General features: G+C 31.7%; 1 protein-coding gene across 1 annotated transcript in view; it reads right to left on the reverse strand.

Annotated features, from left to right (window-relative positions):
- PIEZO2 (piezo type mechanosensitive ion channel component 2) overlaps positions 1–19811 on the reverse strand; it is a 271682-nt gene that overhangs the window by 108254 nt on the left and 143617 nt on the right. The window contains exons 9-14 of the mRNA XM_051973830.1: positions 19276–19415; positions 14383–14613; positions 11646–11769; positions 10120–10406; positions 7987–8135; positions 6920–7093 (exon numbers count right to left, since the gene is read on the reverse strand). Coding sequence (XP_051829790.1) covers positions 6920–7093; positions 7987–8135; positions 10120–10406; positions 11646–11769; positions 14383–14613; positions 19276–19415 — 1105 coding nt within the window. The remainder of the gene's footprint in view (positions 1–6919; positions 7094–7986; positions 8136–10119; positions 10407–11645; positions 11770–14382; positions 14614–19275; positions 19416–19811) is intronic.

The raw sequence follows: 19811 nt of genomic DNA on the forward strand, positions 1-19811 counted from the left end.
TGCAACTGGAAAGCCTAATATTGTATAAGTACTTCTGCAACTACAAATATTTCATCATGACATGGAGCAGCAGTTCTGTGAAGTGGAATTGTAACTATGCTGGGACATTTGTGGCCCTCATTCCAACAGGAGATGGCTGGGTATCTAATAATACAAGATTTCTCAATAAGGTGATACTAGGAGAGATCAACAATATTTAGAAGCATAGGTAAAGGGGTTTGATTTTGTCTTAGCACTAGATTTGGATGAGTCTACCAATATCCTCATATCAAAATGCCCATTTAACAAAATGAAAATTCTACCAGAGTATCACCTCATTAATTTATGCCAACATATTTTTGGAATGGTGGATCATTCAAATTGAAGCTTGGTTGAACTTACCTTTGAACATGCTAGGAAGAAAGAGTTTGCCAAGCATATTAACACTGTAAACAAGATTTCAAGTGGAATGTTTAAAGTAACTAAGACAATAAACTCTTCCCAAGAATATCTAAAAGACCCATTTTCATTTTATTGGTAAGCTAATTATAAGCAATAGAAAGTAATTTCTGTAAGAAAACTTACTATTTTGTCAGACCCGCTCTACTTATTTAATGCATATATTGGAAAAAAATTTTAAAAATTATTTCTTTTAAATATTCATACTTTTCATTGATTAAAATGAACCTTTGCAAGGGCTAGTCCAGGCTAATGATTTCTCATGGCATTTGCAACTCAATGATACAGGGAAAAAATGTCAGTGCTTGAGTCAGAGGAGCTGAGTTCAAATCTCAGCTCTGTAAGTTACTAACTAGATGACTTTGGATAAGCCACTTCATTTCATTTGACCTCCGTTTCTTCATCTGTAAAATAAGAAGATTGGACCAGGTAGCCTTTGAGGTTGCTTTCAAATCTAGAGTAATGTCACAATGACTCTATTGCTGATTTATTGAAACACTGTGATATAGCATGTTAATATACTGATTATTAAGTAACCATTCAATTCAATTATACAAATGTATTAGATGTCTACTATGTACAAGGCTATTATGAATGTAAGAGATACAAGTATGAAATAAGATAAAGACTTTTTCATGAAGAAATTATCTGCCTGGAGTAACACAAGAAACTGTATACAATTGATATGTTGCTTATATTTAGAACTACATATTCCACTATAAGAGGAAATGTTATCAAACTATATCTGCATCAAAATATAATATATGGAATACTGTGCTCAAGAGTGAAATCTCTCAAAGTTTTATGAGAAATATTAGGAGAGAAAGATCACTTTTAACAGAGTAGTTTTAGTAAAACTTCATAGTGGAAGTTTTTCCTGAGTTAGTTCTTGAAGGAAGGAAAGGATGTCAACAAGTGGAGATGGATGTGATTCATTCTAGGCATAGGAGTAAACCAAGGCATAAAAAAAGGGAAGGCTAGGATGGATATGTGGGATAGTCAGAAATCTACTCTGGTTAGATGTACAGTACATGAAAGGGAAAAGTGTGACAAGAATCTGGGAAAGATAGGTTGGATCCAAATTAAGGCTATTTTTAATGTCAGGATAAGGAAGCAACTGAAGGTTTCTGAGTAGAGGAATGATACACTGTGGACGAGAGGTCAGAAATCAGAGTAGGGAACACTGATTAGATGACCATTAAAATAGCTCCACAAAACAGCCCTTCAAATACTTGAACATTTGGTCCTATTAAATTTTCTCTTCTACATATTAAACATCCACAATTCTTTCAATTGATCCTCATATAACTTATGATTAAAAAATGTCCTGAAAACATTAAAGAGCCACAGAATGATAATTCTTAACATTAATCTCATCATATGTGCTAATTTTGTTTGGTTTGGGAATTTTTAAACAAATCTTAGCATTAACATAGAACATTGAAAGGATCCTGTCTGAGTTTGGGTAAATGGTGAGAGGTGCCTCTTCTTGAAACAAATCTGAAATAATTGCCATAAGGCCTTTTCAATAGCTTGAAGTCAATTAAGGGGCTCTGCAGGAAAATAAATAAACAAATGTATACACACATACATACAGAGCAGAAAGTTACTTTTTACTGTGCCCCCTTATTCTATATTATGCCTCCTGGAACTCCTCCTGCAACAACAAATAAATGCATTAGGAGCATCACCATTTACAAGGATGTCACTGAAAAGGACCACTCAAAGTCTTACATTGGAGTTTAATAGCTATACTTTTTCAACATAGGCCTGAAAATCTAAATGTGATCTTTCTGCATGGAGATGATAAAATGTTTATTAAATTCAAAATATATCAAATAATGAGATGTGTTTTGAATCACAAATAGTAAAAAAAAAATCAATTGATTTGCTTTGTAAATGGCTACTGTGGCTCAATAGATACTTTGGTCTTATGTCCTATTTTCACAGAATTTACTATTTAAGATTTAATTCAAAGATTGAGTCTAAATTCAAGGGTTAAAAAAACAACAGTTTATTGGCTAAGAATTGAAGGAAGTTTTATACCTGGTGTTTTTGTGTTTGTGAATTGAATTGTGAAGTAAATAATAAAATCATAAACAATAAGATAATTTGGAAAAATAAAAACCATCTTGGGAACTGTGATATCTAAAATTCATTCAACTCTCTGTCATTAATTTTCTATGTAAAATTTGGAGATTGGATTAAGTTTTTTCCTAGCTTTGAAAATTTTATAAAGAAACTATACTCATGTGTTTACCAATTTTATTTCTGTTGTTCATGTGTTCAGTTATGTCCAACTTTTTGTATGCCAATGTCCATGGGATTTTCTTAGGAAAGGAAATTGTTTTAAGGAAGATAATGCCATTTACTTCTCTAATAGATTAAGATAAACAGAAGTTAGGTGAGGGTCACACAGGGAGTAAGTGATTACTTACTAGGACTGGACTGGGACTGGATTTGAACTCAGGTCATCTTGACTCCTGGCCCAGCATTCTATCCACTGAACCACTTAGCTGCCTCGTGATATTTCTTCACAATACGCCAATCTCTGAACTAGCTTTTTATTCCATTATTAACATAGAAATAATATAGAGTTTTAAATATGTGGGCATGAGCTAAACCTTTTTTATGGCACCAATTACTCCCTTTTCTTTTATGGAATTTTGGGTGGATTTGTCAACATTTCCACTATATTATAAAATCAGAAATCTTAAAAATGATGGATGCTGTCTTAATAGATTTTATATACTTATAATACCTAACACCATCACTTCTACTCAGTAGGTACATCAAATATATTAAAGCCCAATGTTCCTTATTCCAAGTGTTTTGTAATTCTTTCCCCAAATGGATGAGATCTTTTTATCCCAAACAAATACTAATGCTTTGAAATGTGAAGATATATTAAATTTATAGAAACTGATATTTTTATCATCTTCTTTTAGTCATATATTTCTGATATCCTTCTGCAAACAGATAAGATAAGCCTTTGAACTACAAAATTCTATGATGAGAACTAAGTAGTGAAATAGTTTTAAATTGAAAAGAAAAGGACTAAATGATGACCAAATTAAAAATGCCCAAATTCATATGGCAGAAAACATAACAAACAAATGATCTAATGCTAAATATATATTCATGAAAATACCTTAATACTGTTTATATGAATATTTTTTCTTTTACTTAAGTAGGAAGAAAAACAAATCAAGGCACAGTATTTAGAAAAAGAAAGGAAACATTGAAGTACCCACCTATTTATTATTAGATATACACGACCATTGACTTTGGCATGGCTACAAGGTGAGAGATGGAAGCACAAGAATACATGGGATGGCAATGGGAAACAAGTTAAAGAGAGAAAGAGGAAATTATTAAATAGGAATGAATGAAGAAGTGTCTTACAGAGACATATATAGAACAGATATATCATTATGAATATTATCTCTATGGAATTGACAGTTTTGAAAGTTTCCCTATCATGCAGTGAAAAAAATGTTGGCAACATAATACAGGAGCAATATAGAATATAGCCAAAGCAAAAGAGTTTAAGACCAAGAGATTATTTGTCTCTTTTTTATTTTTGCCTCCCCCAATCATAGTTTATTAAATTTCTTTTGATTTTAACTTCTATCATATATTTTTGAATGAAAATAAAAATTTTAAAATATCCATTTATTCTTCTGGATGAAAAATATTACTAAATAATCATGTTCAAGCATACATCTAAAGGTGCTCAATATTTTTAAAAAAAACGTATGTGTGTGTGTGTGCGTGCGTGTAAGTGTGTGTATTGACTTATGTAGGCTGCCCAATCTTAAAATGAATACCTTCAATTTCATATAGATAGAGAGATCTAGGATAGATATGTCTTCATAAATTTTTGGCATCAATTTTCTACAGAAATACGTGTATATGGATAAATATATGTCAGATAAACCTTTAAAATGTGTCATGTTGGCTAAGTCAGTGAAATGAAGACAGGCCTGATTCTGAGATGTAGGTATATATGTATGTATGGTGTGGTTTACATAGTAGTTCATGTGCCTATCCACAAAAACATGAATTTTAAACATTTTCATATATATACATATATATATATGTACATATATACATACACACACACACACTATACAAAAATGATATGCCAAATAGAAAGAAGGTAAGAAGGTAGCTGGCTTTTAAAATAGCAAACAGAAGTGGAGAAATGAGCATGAGTCATATTTTTAAAAAAAATCATTCTTGTTAATTGCTCTCGTATTCCACGAAGGCAGATTCAGAGAAATCATAAGAGGTTGTTAAAACCAAACTCTCAAATCATTTCCCTTCCCAGCATCAATAAAATAAAAAAAATACATTTATCACCATGAATCTTTTGAAAAATAATTATGTGGAGGTGTAAAATTAATGATATGTCTTAAATGCTTCCAAGGGCATTTAGGTGGATAGAACACTCAGATTGGAGTTAGGAAGATAGGAATTTAAATCTGTCTTCAGATACTTAATAGGTGTGTGACCCTGTGCAAGTTAGTTGGCCCATTTTCCTCATCTGTGAAATGGAAATAATAATAGAATCTACTTCCCCTAGTTTGGGGGAGGTTCAAAACAGATTATAATTGTAAAGCCCTAAGCAGAGTGCTTGGCACAAAATAATGTTAACTATGATTTTTATTATAATTAATTATGCAAAGGCAATTAGAAATAATGGAGCCTATTAAACTATTGAGTAGTGGGTTTTTATACTTACATTACTATCATAAAATGCTATCTTATTAGGTTATTATTTTTCTGCTCTTTGAGCTTCTGGAAGGACATTTTTCAAGAAGAGAAATGAACATCTCTCTTGACAGAACTCTGCTGACTACCTGAGATAACCCTTGCTGATTTCTCACTTGAAGCTTTCTATGACAAAGATATTTTAAAGCCAGAATTTAGAGTTGTTAGTGCTTTGAAGAGGACGAGTAATAAATTTCTCTTTTCACATGAAAAATTCAATTTTTGGCTCATATTTCATCAGAATCATGCAGTGGTTTGAAGGATGTTGAGGGGACCAACACAGGAAGAAGAGAAAGAAGTACTAGAGTCTTGGCAAAAGCAGGGACTTTAAAAGTAGCAATCCAAATTATATAATTGAACCCACACTGTGTGCATAGAAACTACTGCTGCAATTACTTCAAGAAAGAAGTCTGAGTGGAAATAATAGACTTTCCACATGCTTGATGAGCCCTAGGAATTAATATCACTGCTGGTACATGCAATTAGAGTCAGAGCCCAGCTTACTGCATGCTTGAGTTCATGGGTACCATACAGCTTATATTTGTGTCCTGTTTTGCAAAGAAAGAGGCAACACACATGACAAAAATAACTATCTCCAGAATCATCTCTTCTGTGCTTAAATGCTCTTAAAAGAGAAATAGAGAAAGAAGAGAAACAAAAAGAATTTAGGGCATGCCTTTCATCAAAAATTGTATGCGGTCCAAGAGATCCATCTTGGTTATTTTGATGTAATCCTTATATCTGAAAGTGAGGTGATGGCTCCCTAGTTCATATAACATCTTATGTAAACAGAACCACCGCTGATGCCATACAATGCTTTGCCATTGTCAAGAAATTTCAAATGCAAATAAACTTAAAAAAATTATAGTAAAGTCTTTATGTGTAGATTATGACAAAAAAATCCCTCTAAGGTTGATTTCTTGCTGTCAGCCAATGGGATTCTGAATTGTTTGTCCCAAGGACCCCAATTTTAATTGAAAAAGTACCTTTGATTTTTCCAATAATAGATAAATACTGATTTGGTAGTAATTGCAATGAGATTCCAAATTGCTCTTTAGGATTGGTTGCCAACTATGTACCATTTCTCATGAATTTCAGAGAGGGATAGGCACTACTGACATATGGCCTAGGGATTCACCTGTAAGGTTTCAAGAATAATAAATAAGTATTTATTTATTAAATATAATAAATCATTATCTATTGATTGGAGAATCTTGAATTATTCAAACCTGAACTACTCAATTGGAGTGTGCTTAGGAAAAATATCAAAAACAAATTTAATTAATATTAGCAAAATATTATAAGGAAGGTGCAAAATATTTAAAGATGACATCCTATAATACTCTTTAAAGTCAATAATAAGGAGTGCTGGAGTTTATACTACTATTCTCCAATTAAAAAAACAAACAAACATCTAAATATACACAAAACAGTAGTTGCCGACCAACTATTCTCTAAATTATCTAACGAATATGACTTCTTATATTGGAACTTTTATCTACACATTTGTACCAAGTTAATTAATATTCAATTCAAGACAGGTCAGTTGAATTTTTCATATCTTTTTTTTTTTTTTTTTACTTTTTTTGATTGAACTGGAAAGTATGCAAAATCTAAGGTTTAGACTAACTGTGGAATCATAGGCTTAACAAATAATCTTCCTTTAAGGTGAACATTGGGAAGAACAATTAGACATTTTATTTACCTGTAGATGGTGTTGTCCTCTTTGCTGGGTATAGACTTTAAGTCTGTGAGCTCCAGGAAGCGGTCATGGAAATAATGAAGATGTAATATGCACACAAGTAAAAAGGAAGTTGGGATAAATATGCGAGTAAATAACTCTGTAATAGTAAACTTCTTCAAACCAAGATCTTCTAGCCTGGAAAAGAAAGTCGGGATCCCATTCAGTCATTTAAAAGGTACCCTACAGACCTTTGCAGATATTATATATAAACAGAAATACACATTTATGAATTATGTGAATACACATAAATACATAATATGGTTGTACCTTTCAAAATGTAACATGTTACATTTTGAGATTCTTGGAGAAAAAGATATTGAAAATATTGTTGTTAAATCCTCTACTTACATTTATTATCCCTTTTACATTTGATAGGGAGAAGGTACCAAAGCTATTATCATTTCTTCATATTCAACTTGGAAAAGACTCTTTTGGCTACTAATTTTCATGTCAACTTTATATATTTCCCTGATTTTCTTCATTACAAAGATATAAACACAGAGAGAAAAACTTACACACACATATACACAGAGATGAATACTTCTAGTATAGGAAAGATAAACAACTTACGCATATTTTCAAAACGTTGACCTCTAAATACCTTCTACAGTCTTGTAGACATGTCATAGAAGTATCATTGAGATATATCATATACCCCAACTGGCTTATGAAGGAAGATTTATAATCAGAAGTTCTCTAAACTTAGAAGACTTTCCTCTATGTATGTGTAAAAACAACTTCTCTTAAATTGAGAATTAGACTCCTATTCTTTAGTAGGCAAAATTGTTGGGGAAAAATAAAAATAAAGAAAATTTCCTTGTATAAATATAACTGGCTTAGATAATTTTCCAAGTCACTGTTTAAGTAAAGCAAAATTATTCATGTATCTAGTTTCAAAAATTAGAGCAGAAATTTCATCAGAATTTCCCATTTTTAATACAAACATTTAAAAATGCTTCCAAATGATATAGATAGATCTTGATCATATCCACCATTCTAATAACATACATCAAACTAAACATACTCACTTTTCTTTATTTAATCCTGTCATATTCTCCCAAAGGCCTGGAAAATTTTCAAACTGATATGTGTATATGAATATAAGCACCAGCATAGTGTAAATAACAACTGACATCCAAAAGTATTTTAGTATCTTCCTCCACCATTCATAGTGGACCTGGGAATCAGACATTGAAAAAGAACAAAGAAATGTTATAGGATGATTGATGGATTAAATATGTTTAGCTAATATAGAAAACTGGATTTGTAGTAATTTTGGGAATATCATTATAATATTAGGCTATCAACTCTGCTCACAATATGTATGAACATTTGTGTATGTATCATTATATATGTGTAAATAAATCTTTCTATTTTTATATAGGTGGTTTCAAAGTTCTGAGATATAGAATTTATATGGCTTCATTATAAAAATGTTGATATTTATGAGAAATCAATTAAATTTTGAAGAATTTAAAAATTATGGCTGATTTCAATTGAATAATTTTTTTTTCTATTTGTCTATATTTTGATTAACTTTCTTGTGGATAAGCTATATTTTGATTTTGATATATTGGCTTGACATGCTACAATAAAAAAAAGCATTCACTTACTACCTGTGTTACTCTAGGTAAGACACAACCCTTAGGGGCTTCAATTTCCTCATTTGAAAAATGGAGGATCAAATTTAATAGTCTCGAAGTTCCTTTCCTTCTTTAGGTCTATGACCTTAACAGATTACAGATTCAATAGAATATTATTTTTTAATTCTTTTTTTTGAAGCCCTCTATAATAAGCTTAATGAAGATAAGCCACTGATGCTTTCACCAATATAATAACCCAATATAATCCTACTGTAATGAGATTTTGCTTCCCTCTCTCCTCCCTAACCTTCCTGATTTTAGATTTTATTGGTATAGAAAACTCCCAAATAGGAGACTCTGTCTACTAGTGGAGTACCTTTTTTTTTTTGCAACATGTTGCCTTTAGAGCACTGAAAGATTGCCTAGAATAACATAACCAATCAATGCTAAAGGCAGGATTTGAACCCAATTCTTCATAGTTCTGAAATAAGTACTCTCTACATTAGGACAACTATTTCCTTTTTCAATTTGCTTCAATAATTCTTTCTGGACTTAGAGAGACATGGATGCAAATCATTTCTCTGAAACTTATATTTTCATGATGTAGGCAAATCTTCTAGCTTCTGAATCTTATTTTTCTTATCTACAAAACTGCACTAATTATTGATGTTGTAATCACCTTTTTTAATTTATTGGGAAGCAAAAATAAAAGAAAGTTTATAAAGAGCTTTGCAAACTTTAAAGGACAAGATGTCAGTTACTATTAGTTAACATGGAATCCAGGGACTATAACCAGCTTTTATTAACAAAAGATATAATTATTAAGCAAAACATATAATTATGAAAAGTACTATATCTGGGATCCAAAATGCAAATATAAATGCCCCAAAGGAAGCAGTTGGTACTTTAGAATATCTTTGCTACAAGAGTGAGCTCTCAATTGAAATAGGTGAATTCTAAATTAGGCAGACAACTTTGAATAAAGCCCAACTTTAAATAATTTTTTAAATATTACATAATGGCTTCAGAGATCTGGGGTTTTGTGAATTTTAGTGTTTCTTTCACAGTGTAGAGTCCAACTCATTATGTCTTAGTTAATGGCCTTTGAAAGTTATGATGGTTGAAAAATGTATCACCCTGTGGCCAATCTGTTGATAAGATTCTCTGAATTTAGTCTAGTTCATCTTCTGACACAGACACTTAATCCATCACCATGATGCAAAGCCTTCTTAGTTCAGTAGAATATGTAAGAACTTCAACCATGTTTGCATAATCTGTCCAAGACTATTATTCCCTCCATAACAGGATGAAGTATTGGAGGAAGAGAAACTTTATAAGCATTCATTTTTAAAAATCCAAATATTCCCATATCCTAATTCTGAAGAACTGAATCAACTCAAAGTAATGCTTTCAAATTCTAGAACTTACTAAAAGCAAACTCTTTTATCCACTTCTATATTCTTCACCCAACTCGTCACTTAATTCATCTATTCTAGAAATTGAAATAACATGACAATTCTTCAAATGAATCTCTTAGAATCTATATGCAGTACCTACTAGGGTTTGCCTTTTACATACCTGATACAATGCCACACAAAACAGGAAGAGCACCATATAGATGATTTTGTACATTACAATTCTACCCTCAAAGCTGACAAAGAAGAACATTCCTCCACAAACATAAATCCAATATTTAATGAACATGGCCATCACCAAATTTCCCATCACTTTCATAATGTCCTGGTCATCATCTTCTTCATCATGATCTTCTTCTTTCTTGCTTTCCTGCTTTTTTATCTTTCCTTTATCTTCTTCTTTTTCCTTGGGTTCTCCTTCCACTTCTATGTCTTGAAGTTCATCATCTTCTAAAATTAAAAAAAAAAAAACAACAACTTTTGTTGTTATTCTTAGTTAACAGTCTGAATATAATTACATTTGGACAAAATGCAATTTAAATCTGTTCTGGGGCCATTTTCCTTTCCTCCCTGAGGTCAATACTTAAATACCTGTGATTACATATTTGATTTTAATAATCCAGCAGATCTGATAAAACACAGTCAAAGATTATTTTGAGTTAGAGTTTGAGTTTGAGTTAGACTTAAGTTCTACCTTGTTACTTTATAAAGAAGATCTATTCCTTCCAGTTCCATAGCCAACAATCTTAGGCAAATAATTGGTTGATTCATGAATAAAACATCACACCAATTGTTGGGCTGAATTGAAAATTTTATTGTACAATTTTTATTACTTAATCAAATAAAATAATATAACAATCCAGTAGAAAGATAAATAATATTCACCTGGAAGCCAAAAGATGAATATTTAAATTTTTATTATTATTGAGCCATTGTTATTGAGCTATTTTTGCTTGTGTCTCTCTTTTTGTGATTCCATTGGGGGTTTTCTTGGTAAAGATACTGGAGTGGTTTGCACATTTCCTCCTTCAGCTCATTTTTCAGATAACATAGCTGAGGCAAACAGGATTAAGTGACTTGCCCAAGGCCACACAGCTAGTAAATGTCTGAGATCAGATTTGAACTCAGGAAGATAAATCTGAGTCCAAGCTTGACACTCTATCCACTGTACTACCTAATAGGTGGAAAGAGGGAACCTTTCTACTACTGGAGTTAAAGAAAAATTCAGATAATGATTATTCTTTCCTCAAGAAATAATAATTTTTAAAACAAAAGATTAATCATCCTACTATTTACATGTACTGATATTTTTTATAAAAGATTATGATTAGTCATATAAGTTTAGTTCCCTTTGGTAAGTGACAGGAAATATTTATCAAAAGGAATTAAACTCCTATGACTAGAGAAGGTAGAAAATATTCCATTTCTTTTCTTGTACTAAGAAGAATGGTTTAAAATTAAAGAATAAGTTGGTGATGATGATGATGGGTTAGTACAGAATATCCTCTTGGTCCTCTAACTCTTTACTGAGTCTACATTATAAACCTGTATTCTAAATAATTAACAGATAATTTTTATGCACTAACTATGCACATGGCATATGTTGGGCATATAGCATGAATGATAACAAAACCTTTGACATAAAGGAGTTTACACTTTAGTATGCATAGGACACTTTACCCACTTTACCTTTTTCCTCATCTTCCTGGCTTCCAATTTTAACCTCAGATAAAAGAGCTTCCTTTAATTGTAGTGCTTTTTGCTCTGTGAGGTGCTGTCTAAGCAGCAGCCAGAAAGTAATGGTAAAAAGAATCTGAAAGCAGAAAGGAAACTCATTAACCAATTAAAGTGTAAGTAATATTTCAACAAACTGATGATTAAAATTTCTCACTTCTGAAGTGAGGATGAGGATGGGAGTGATGAGGGGCAAAAAAACAAGTTGAGTATGACATTTGAGGTGGAGTCAGGATATTTTATTTTATTAGAGATAAGTTTGCTTTTTGATTCCCTTTCATAAAAATGCCAGCATATACTTACTGAGTGCCAGTAATGTACTCTGCATTGTAAGAGACCCTAAAGAAGAATGATGATGATGCATTCTCTGTGCAGTGACTGCACATTCTAAATTGCTTCCATCTGGGCAGGAAATCAACTTTTCAACAAGTGTTCTCCCTCAAGATGCTTGTCCTTGGTTGATTTCCTGTCCTCATTATGGCACTGTTACTATTTTTAAATAAGAATAGGCTCCCCTTTTAAATCTTGCAATGTCCATTATAGACAGGAAGGAAAATGCATAATAGAAAATAAAACCCATTATTATTTCAATTATCATCCCAAAGAAGAAATAAGAAAAAAAAAACAGATGAGAGCTAGAATAACCACATTTTTTATAACTGATTTTTAAGTGTTAGGGAGAAAATTATAATTAATACTGTGATGACTTATGAGAACTGCTTTCTTAATTAAGCATATGTCCTTTTTCATATTGATCTCAGTGTTCAGAGATAATAAATTCAACTAAAAATCTCCCCAGGAAAGAATTTTGGGATATTCATTTGTTATTTTTCCCTACTAAACATCAATTTAAGATAGCATTCCCACTTATCTGTTAGTCAGTCTTTTCAGCAAATTCAAATATATGAGACACTAATATATCTAGAAGTCTCATAAACAATTTCAGAAAATGGCAGTCACAAATCTATGTATTTTATTTTATTCTAAAGGAGTTCAATTTTTAGACAAGAGCTTTAGAATCTTAGTATTGCATAATTAAATCTGGAATTGTGGGTCACCCAATTTTTCCCTCCATTATGTAACTTTCCTTGTCAGGTTTCTGTAAATATGTACTTTCTTTTCACCACTGATATAAGTATATTAGTGGGAAAGTGGGATTCAAGTTAATATATGTGATTGTAATATGTTTTATTTTGCATTCCCTTTAACATATTAGTGTCTATAATAAATTTCACTTTGTAGTTAAATAATGGTGATGTTTAAGATAAAATGTGTTGGGTGTTATAAATATCATTCATTGGAGATGTATATTGACCTTATAAGGTTGTGAGGGTCTCCAAAGAGATAATAGGTAGGGAAAGTATCATCAAAAAGTAATCTCTATGACTCTCAGAAAACTTGAATATAGTCCTGTGGTGACAGCCTATCTTTTAGAACCCAGACCTTCAAGGATAAGGGCAAATTGAAGTGTATAACCTAGAGAGTGACTCAGGATCCAAATACTCCTATGTAAGAAGTTGTATGTATATGTCCATATATATATGTTATGACATCCATTGGGTGGTTGTCTCATTTCACAATTAAGAATGACTATAATGACATCATTCACATTTTATAGATTTTTCCACTAAAATACTATCATTATGAAGTTTATTAGAAAGACTAGAACATCCAATTGTAATGCCATTGTAGAGAAATAGACATAACAGAAGAATTTCTGTTATATCTATTTTTATAGGTTATTTACTTTGCTTGACAACTTAAGGCAATACCATTACTGATGATTGAAACTTTAGACTGTCGTTCACACAATGGTAACCATACTGAATATATGCTGTCTTGTTAACAAAACAGAGTTTTTGTTAACTCCACAAAGTCTATAATTCAGAAATCAATCTGCTGTTTAAAAAAGAGAGAAATAAAAGTAAATGAAGAAAAATAATGAAGCATCTATGAACAAAAAATATATATCATGATACTATCACTGGGAGAAAGAAAATATTAAAGTAGCATATCTGATTTCCAAAAATGTGTGCTTAATGGCAAGGTGAAAGTATAAAAATAATTATCTTTATCAATATTCACTGATCATCTATAACAGGTTAATTAGGCTTACAGATATGCAACCATCTGTTTAATTGTCATATACAGATATAGTATCTTTCAATTGAAAACAGCTTCTATAGTTTTCCTGTTTTGACACCCATGTTTTCTTTCCAAACACCTCTTTTTTTAGTGTAAACCAGTTGTGTTAAAACTCAAATTTTGAGTATTGACTTAGAAACCCATAAATTAACACTACCTAAGTTGCATTGTATTTTTTATTTTAATAAACATTTCTAATATTTTTTAATCTGGTTTCAGCCACATTCAATTTTCTTGGGAGTTTTGTAGGTAGCATGCTGCTGTCTGATATCTCTCCTTTATAAACCCTTTTATTATTGTCTAAAAAAATATCAAAAACTAAGTAAATTGAATAAGGAAATTAATTTATAGAATTTTATTTTATAAGAATTGATTATGGGACATGATAAATGTTTAAAATAGTTCTGCTGTTTTCTTCTTTGATGAAAACAATGTTTTTTTTCTGAAAAAGAGATTATTTAGTACCTGAATAATTATTACAAAAGTTTTGCTTTGAAATGATTATTACTTCATATCTTCTCGCTGTGTTGCTATCCAGTCCTCTTACCTTTGATGCAAGTTCCCCTGGTGCTTTTTTTTCTAGAAATCCTGGAACCTCTTTAATTTCCTCAAGGTCAAAAGACCATATGTATTGTAATGTCAGTAGCAGATTCCCATAAACAACCATGAAAGGAGAACTGATCATTGCATATTTTCTTCTGTTGCGAATCATCCAAAGAGTGCAAGACCAAATCAACAGCACAAAAGTCAGCCAGCTATGATATGTAATACTCCAAGCCTCAGTGGAAAAACAAACAAACAAAAAGGTAAATCCATAATGGTTAACAGAATTAAAAAACCCTTTCATCCTAGAAAGTTAAAATTTGATTAAATAAAAAAGTCTAGATTTGGTTAAATAATACTTTAATTGAGGGTGATTTGGAAATTGAAGGGAGAGCATAGCATCAAATACTAGTATTTACCTATTTTATATACTTACATATCTGGCATTATGTAAAAATTTCTTGGGCTAAAAGGAATCCTAAGTAACAAGAGCTTAAGAAGCCCTGCTTTAAACAGTTGTTGGGGGCTATTTTAAAAAGTCTTCTACCCTAACTCTACCTGTCTCTTCTTCTGTCTTATATCAGGATAGTTAGCACAAACTATCTTAAGTTTTCTTGCCTTTCCATACAGTCTTCTTTTCTCTTAAAAGATTAGAGGCTGGCCATTATGGGTACATGTGTATATATATGTTTGATGGGTGATATATCCCATATTTGGAAGTTAGAAGATAAAAATGTTTGAGAAATACTAGTATAATACTATTTAGTAATAGAATACTACTAGTATTAAGACATATAAGATAGATTCAGAATCTTTTAAAATATCCATATCAGTTTTAGTTCTCATACATACATATATATACATTATATACAAAACATTCTTATATATGTGTGAATATATATCCATATATATGTATGTATTTATACACACACATATATGTATATAAATGGTTGTATGCAAGGCAACTACTCATATGAATCCAATTATTCAAAGTTAATCCTAAGGTGAGCCTTTCTAGTGATGTCTTGTTCACAATGTGCAAATGTCATACATTTTACCATTCAATCAATCAAGATGTGTAACTGTAGATCAGAGATAGACAAAAAGAGATAGAGATCCATGAATCATTTGTATAGAGATGATAACAGGTCACTGAGATAGTTTAATTGAGTAAGACATGGATGAAGATCTAGCAAAAGAGTCAGAAATAACTGTTAGAAAAGCTAGAGGCAAGGCAGAATCATAAAAATCCACTGAGAAAAAAGTACTCAGGAACAGAAAGAATTCATCAGAATTCAATGTTGTAGAGAAGTCAAGGAGGATGAATATCTAGAAGAGGCTATTAGATTTTGTGATTCTCGTTAATTTTGGAGAGAACAGTCAGTTGAGTGATGTGGTCAGAAGCTAAACTGCACAGGGTTTAGAAGAAAGTCCGATGAGATGATGTGGAGGCACCAAATGTAGATAGTTTTTTTCCCCCAATGTGTCTAGCTACAAAGAGGAGAGATACAGGTTAATAGCTAAAGGGGATTGTAGGCACTACTAAGATGATTGTTAATGATTTTTAGGGATGGAAGAGATTTGGATGGATTTGTGGGCAGCAATAAAGAAGCTACTGTAGATGAAAGAGTGGAAAATAATAATGAGGGCAATTTGATAAGAATTATAAGTAAGAATAAATGAAGAGGATTAGGCATTGTCAAGGAGAATCTCATCATCATAAATTAGAGTAAATGAAGACATAGTGGGGAATAAAGTCAAAGAGATGTGAATAGAAAAGAGAAGAGAAAGTTATTTGCAAATAGCTTCCCAAAAAAAATAGCTTCCTTTCAAATAAAAAATGAAATTATTTTATTTATTAATCATTCCCAAAGGTGGTTCATTTTCTCAATCAACATGTAAATATTATCAACACTTGACTATACAAGAAACTAATTTGTTTAAATTAGTTCCTTTTCAGTATGTTTGATAAGGAATTTTCTGGGAGAAGAGATTGAAGTATTGACCGAAGTGGTTTGGAAGTCATCTGGATTTTAATTGTTACTAACTTCTTTATTCCTTATTAAAACAGATAATCAAGGGTAGACTGTGTGTACAAAACCAACTGTGAAACAATTTTCTTGCAAGTGTTCCTAAACAAAATCAGTTTGGAACAAATAAACATTTGCCCTAGGCTTTCTACATTGCTTTCCTAAAGTATTTAAATTTTATGGTAATGTGTTTTTGATAATGAACTGTTTAAGCAGATGGGTATTATCAAATATGGGTATCTAGGTGGCTCAATGGATAGAGCTTGGAATCAGAAAGTCTCATCTTCATGAGCTCACAGGCATTAGCTCTATCATTCTGGGAAAGTCATTTTGCTTGCTTTACTTTTTTCATCTGTAAAATAAGCTGGAGAAGGAAATAGTAATCTACTTCAGTATCTTTGCCAAGAAAACCCCAAATGGGGTCAAGAGGAGTCAGATATGACTGAAGCAACTCAACAAAAACAACAAAATGCTTAATAAATACTTATTGACTAACTGACCTGAAACACAATGGTCTCTGATGGATTTTTTAATATTAAAAAGAGGATGGAGATGGTGGTGGGTGTGAACAAGCTGTAACAGATAGCCAATGAGGAAATTCAAAGAAAAAAGGAGGAAAATACCTCTTTCCCCCATTAATAGAATGGTAGGAAGAGATGTTGTTCCAGTAACATGGCAAGATAGAGGGATAGCAAGTGGACGGTAATAGTGTTCCACTGCTCCTTCACAATATCTAGAACATGAAGAAGGCCTTCAGCAAGTTTGGTGGAAGTGTTGTGGTAAATTTATGGGAGAAATTCCAGAATAACTGCACAGCAGGGCAGGCAAGAATGACTTGTAATTTGTATCACTGGAGGGAACTTAAGCCATTTGAGTATTTGGATATTTTCAACTTCAAGTCCTCAAATTTAATTTTTTCTATTCTATTATTCCTTCATCTCTACAATTTATAAAAATTAGGTCACCTTTAATTTTACTTATTATAATAAATGACAGTAAAGAAAAGGAAATTATAATTCTGTCATTCTCTTGTGATCCATGGAAAGTTGTACTCAATCATTCCAATTTAAACTGATTGCTGTTTACTCACACAGTACTTACTAAGGGAGACAAAAAATGTAAGAAGTGGCAAATTAATTTTAGAGGTAAAATGCCAAAGAATCCATTAAATATGGTAATTTATTGAATGTGGTAATACAAAGCTTATTGTGTTCAGTTTGGGAATTTTGTGATCATTTTGGTATACTAATATTCTGGAAATACACATAAATATATATGCATCATTCTGACAGACTTGGCTCTTCTGAACTCCTCTGTCTATGAAAAAGTCTGATAAAACAGGGACCTTCAGTACAAAAGAGAAATTAAAAAAAATTAACAGCTTGGCTCTGTTAAAACAACAAAATGGCACCAGGCAAGACCCACATTCTGAATGGGCAGTCTGCTCTCTTAAGTGTGTTTTTACAAAGGCCTTTTTCTGTCAAATAGCAAAATCTACTTTTGAAAGTATTTACTTTATACAAAAATGACCAAACTAAGCTATCTTTGAGAGAAAGAAGAGCTCTATTGTTTTAAGGAGTATTATGATAAATACCATTTTGATTGAATTAAATATTTAAAATTTAGATATTTCACTAAAAGTGATGATAACATTTGGTCATCAACCAAACTATCACAAGGAATAGTAAAAGAGTACAGAGCTAGAATTTTAATTAAAATACATGATTTTTGAATCAGAAATGAATCTTGTTCAAGCTGGAGAGCAAAGCATTTTTCCCTTGCATCTTAATATAAATATAACAGTAACTAATATTTACCAGAAAAAAATAGAACTTATGTGTAGATATCTGTTCAGTTGGTAAACCTTCTTTCCTACTTGGGAAAACTGAACTCAATTCCTTTTGTCTGAAGTTTGACATTTTTTCATTACTCCTACTTAAAGGTATTTTGTCCAAATGTGGAAGCAATAATTGACTATTTTTCTTGATATAAAAATTTAAGGTTTATCCAAAGTGTTCAAAACTGCAGAATATTGTCTTACAGAAAGGGGAAGATTATATCTTCTTATCTACCAGTTAAGGTTACATTTTTCTGTGATGAAGGTGGAGGTTAGAAGAGGCATATAAATAATATCATGTACTCACTCCTCACACAAATGCTTCATTTTGATCACAATGGGGTATATAGAGGCATGGACTTGTCTGGGAACACCATTGCATCCAGGCAGATATTCCTACCTGAAATTGCTTACATTTTAATACACCTTATCATAATTCATGTAATGGCAGTTACAATGTACCTGCATCTATTCCATCATCTTGGACATTGATGTTTCTATATTCTACCCTTAAAACCTTATACCTCTAGGATCTCACTGATGTGATTCATCCTGCCATAACCACATACCACATGTTTTTTTTATCCCTGTGTCATGACAATTCACACCTACCAAAAAATTTCAGGGCCAAAGATGGGGTAAAATCTTACCTAACTTAAATATATATGTTGGATTACATTTTATAAAGTGAATAATAGCCCATCTTTTAGAAAAGAGCACCTGGAAACCTACTGGGATAAATGGTCCATTCTGCATCTGAAGATAATATAAAGGGACAGTATGATTTGAGGAGTTAAATTGAGGGAAGTACATTAATAATTCAAAGTTGCCTGAGTTCAGCTAGACATGAGAGGAATCCATAAAATAAAAATATGATGAAAAATTAACATGAGAAGTCACCATCTTGCCAAGGTATTTGGAAGATAAATATATGTATGCTGGAAATATTGAAGGACAATTTAACACCCTGAACAAATAGAACTGTGTGCACTGCTATTCCAGTTTGCTTATGTTAACAGTTTAGACATACCATCATGGCAATGAGAGCACAGATGTAACTTTGTTTCATAATAAACTGAAACACAGAGACCATGGCATGTACTTTAACATTTGGCTTTTCCTCTTGGCTCCTATTTTCTTCTTCCTCCTCTTCTTCTTCCTCTTTCTTTTCTGTGGAGAAAAAATATTTTATTTATTAATTCACTGAAGTTTTTTTTTTATGTTGCAAAAATAGTATAATGTCTCCCTCTTCCCATGTGTATGATACACAACTGTGCCTAAGATAATGTCTTTCTTGCAAAGACTTTAGAAATCATTGTTTTAATTAATGAAATATAGTTGTCCCAGCAAGTCAGGGCAGAACAGATTATATGTAGATGGGAATGGTATACGTCAATACTGACAGAGCAAAACCAATTAGAATAAGCAGGAATAGGGAATTATATAGGGCTAAAAAAAATCTTCAAAGTGAGCAATATGTCTCACATTGTTGTCAATCTAAGCAAAGGAATAAAAAGGCATGCTGAAATGAATAGTTCCTAGGGTAAGTCTAAATGAAGTTGGATA

Source organism: Antechinus flavipes, chromosome 1 (assembly GCF_016432865.1).
Source record: "Antechinus flavipes isolate AdamAnt ecotype Samford, QLD, Australia chromosome 1, AdamAnt_v2, whole genome shotgun sequence".
In the NCBI taxonomy this organism is placed as follows: domain Eukaryota; kingdom Metazoa; phylum Chordata; class Mammalia; order Dasyuromorphia; family Dasyuridae; genus Antechinus; species Antechinus flavipes.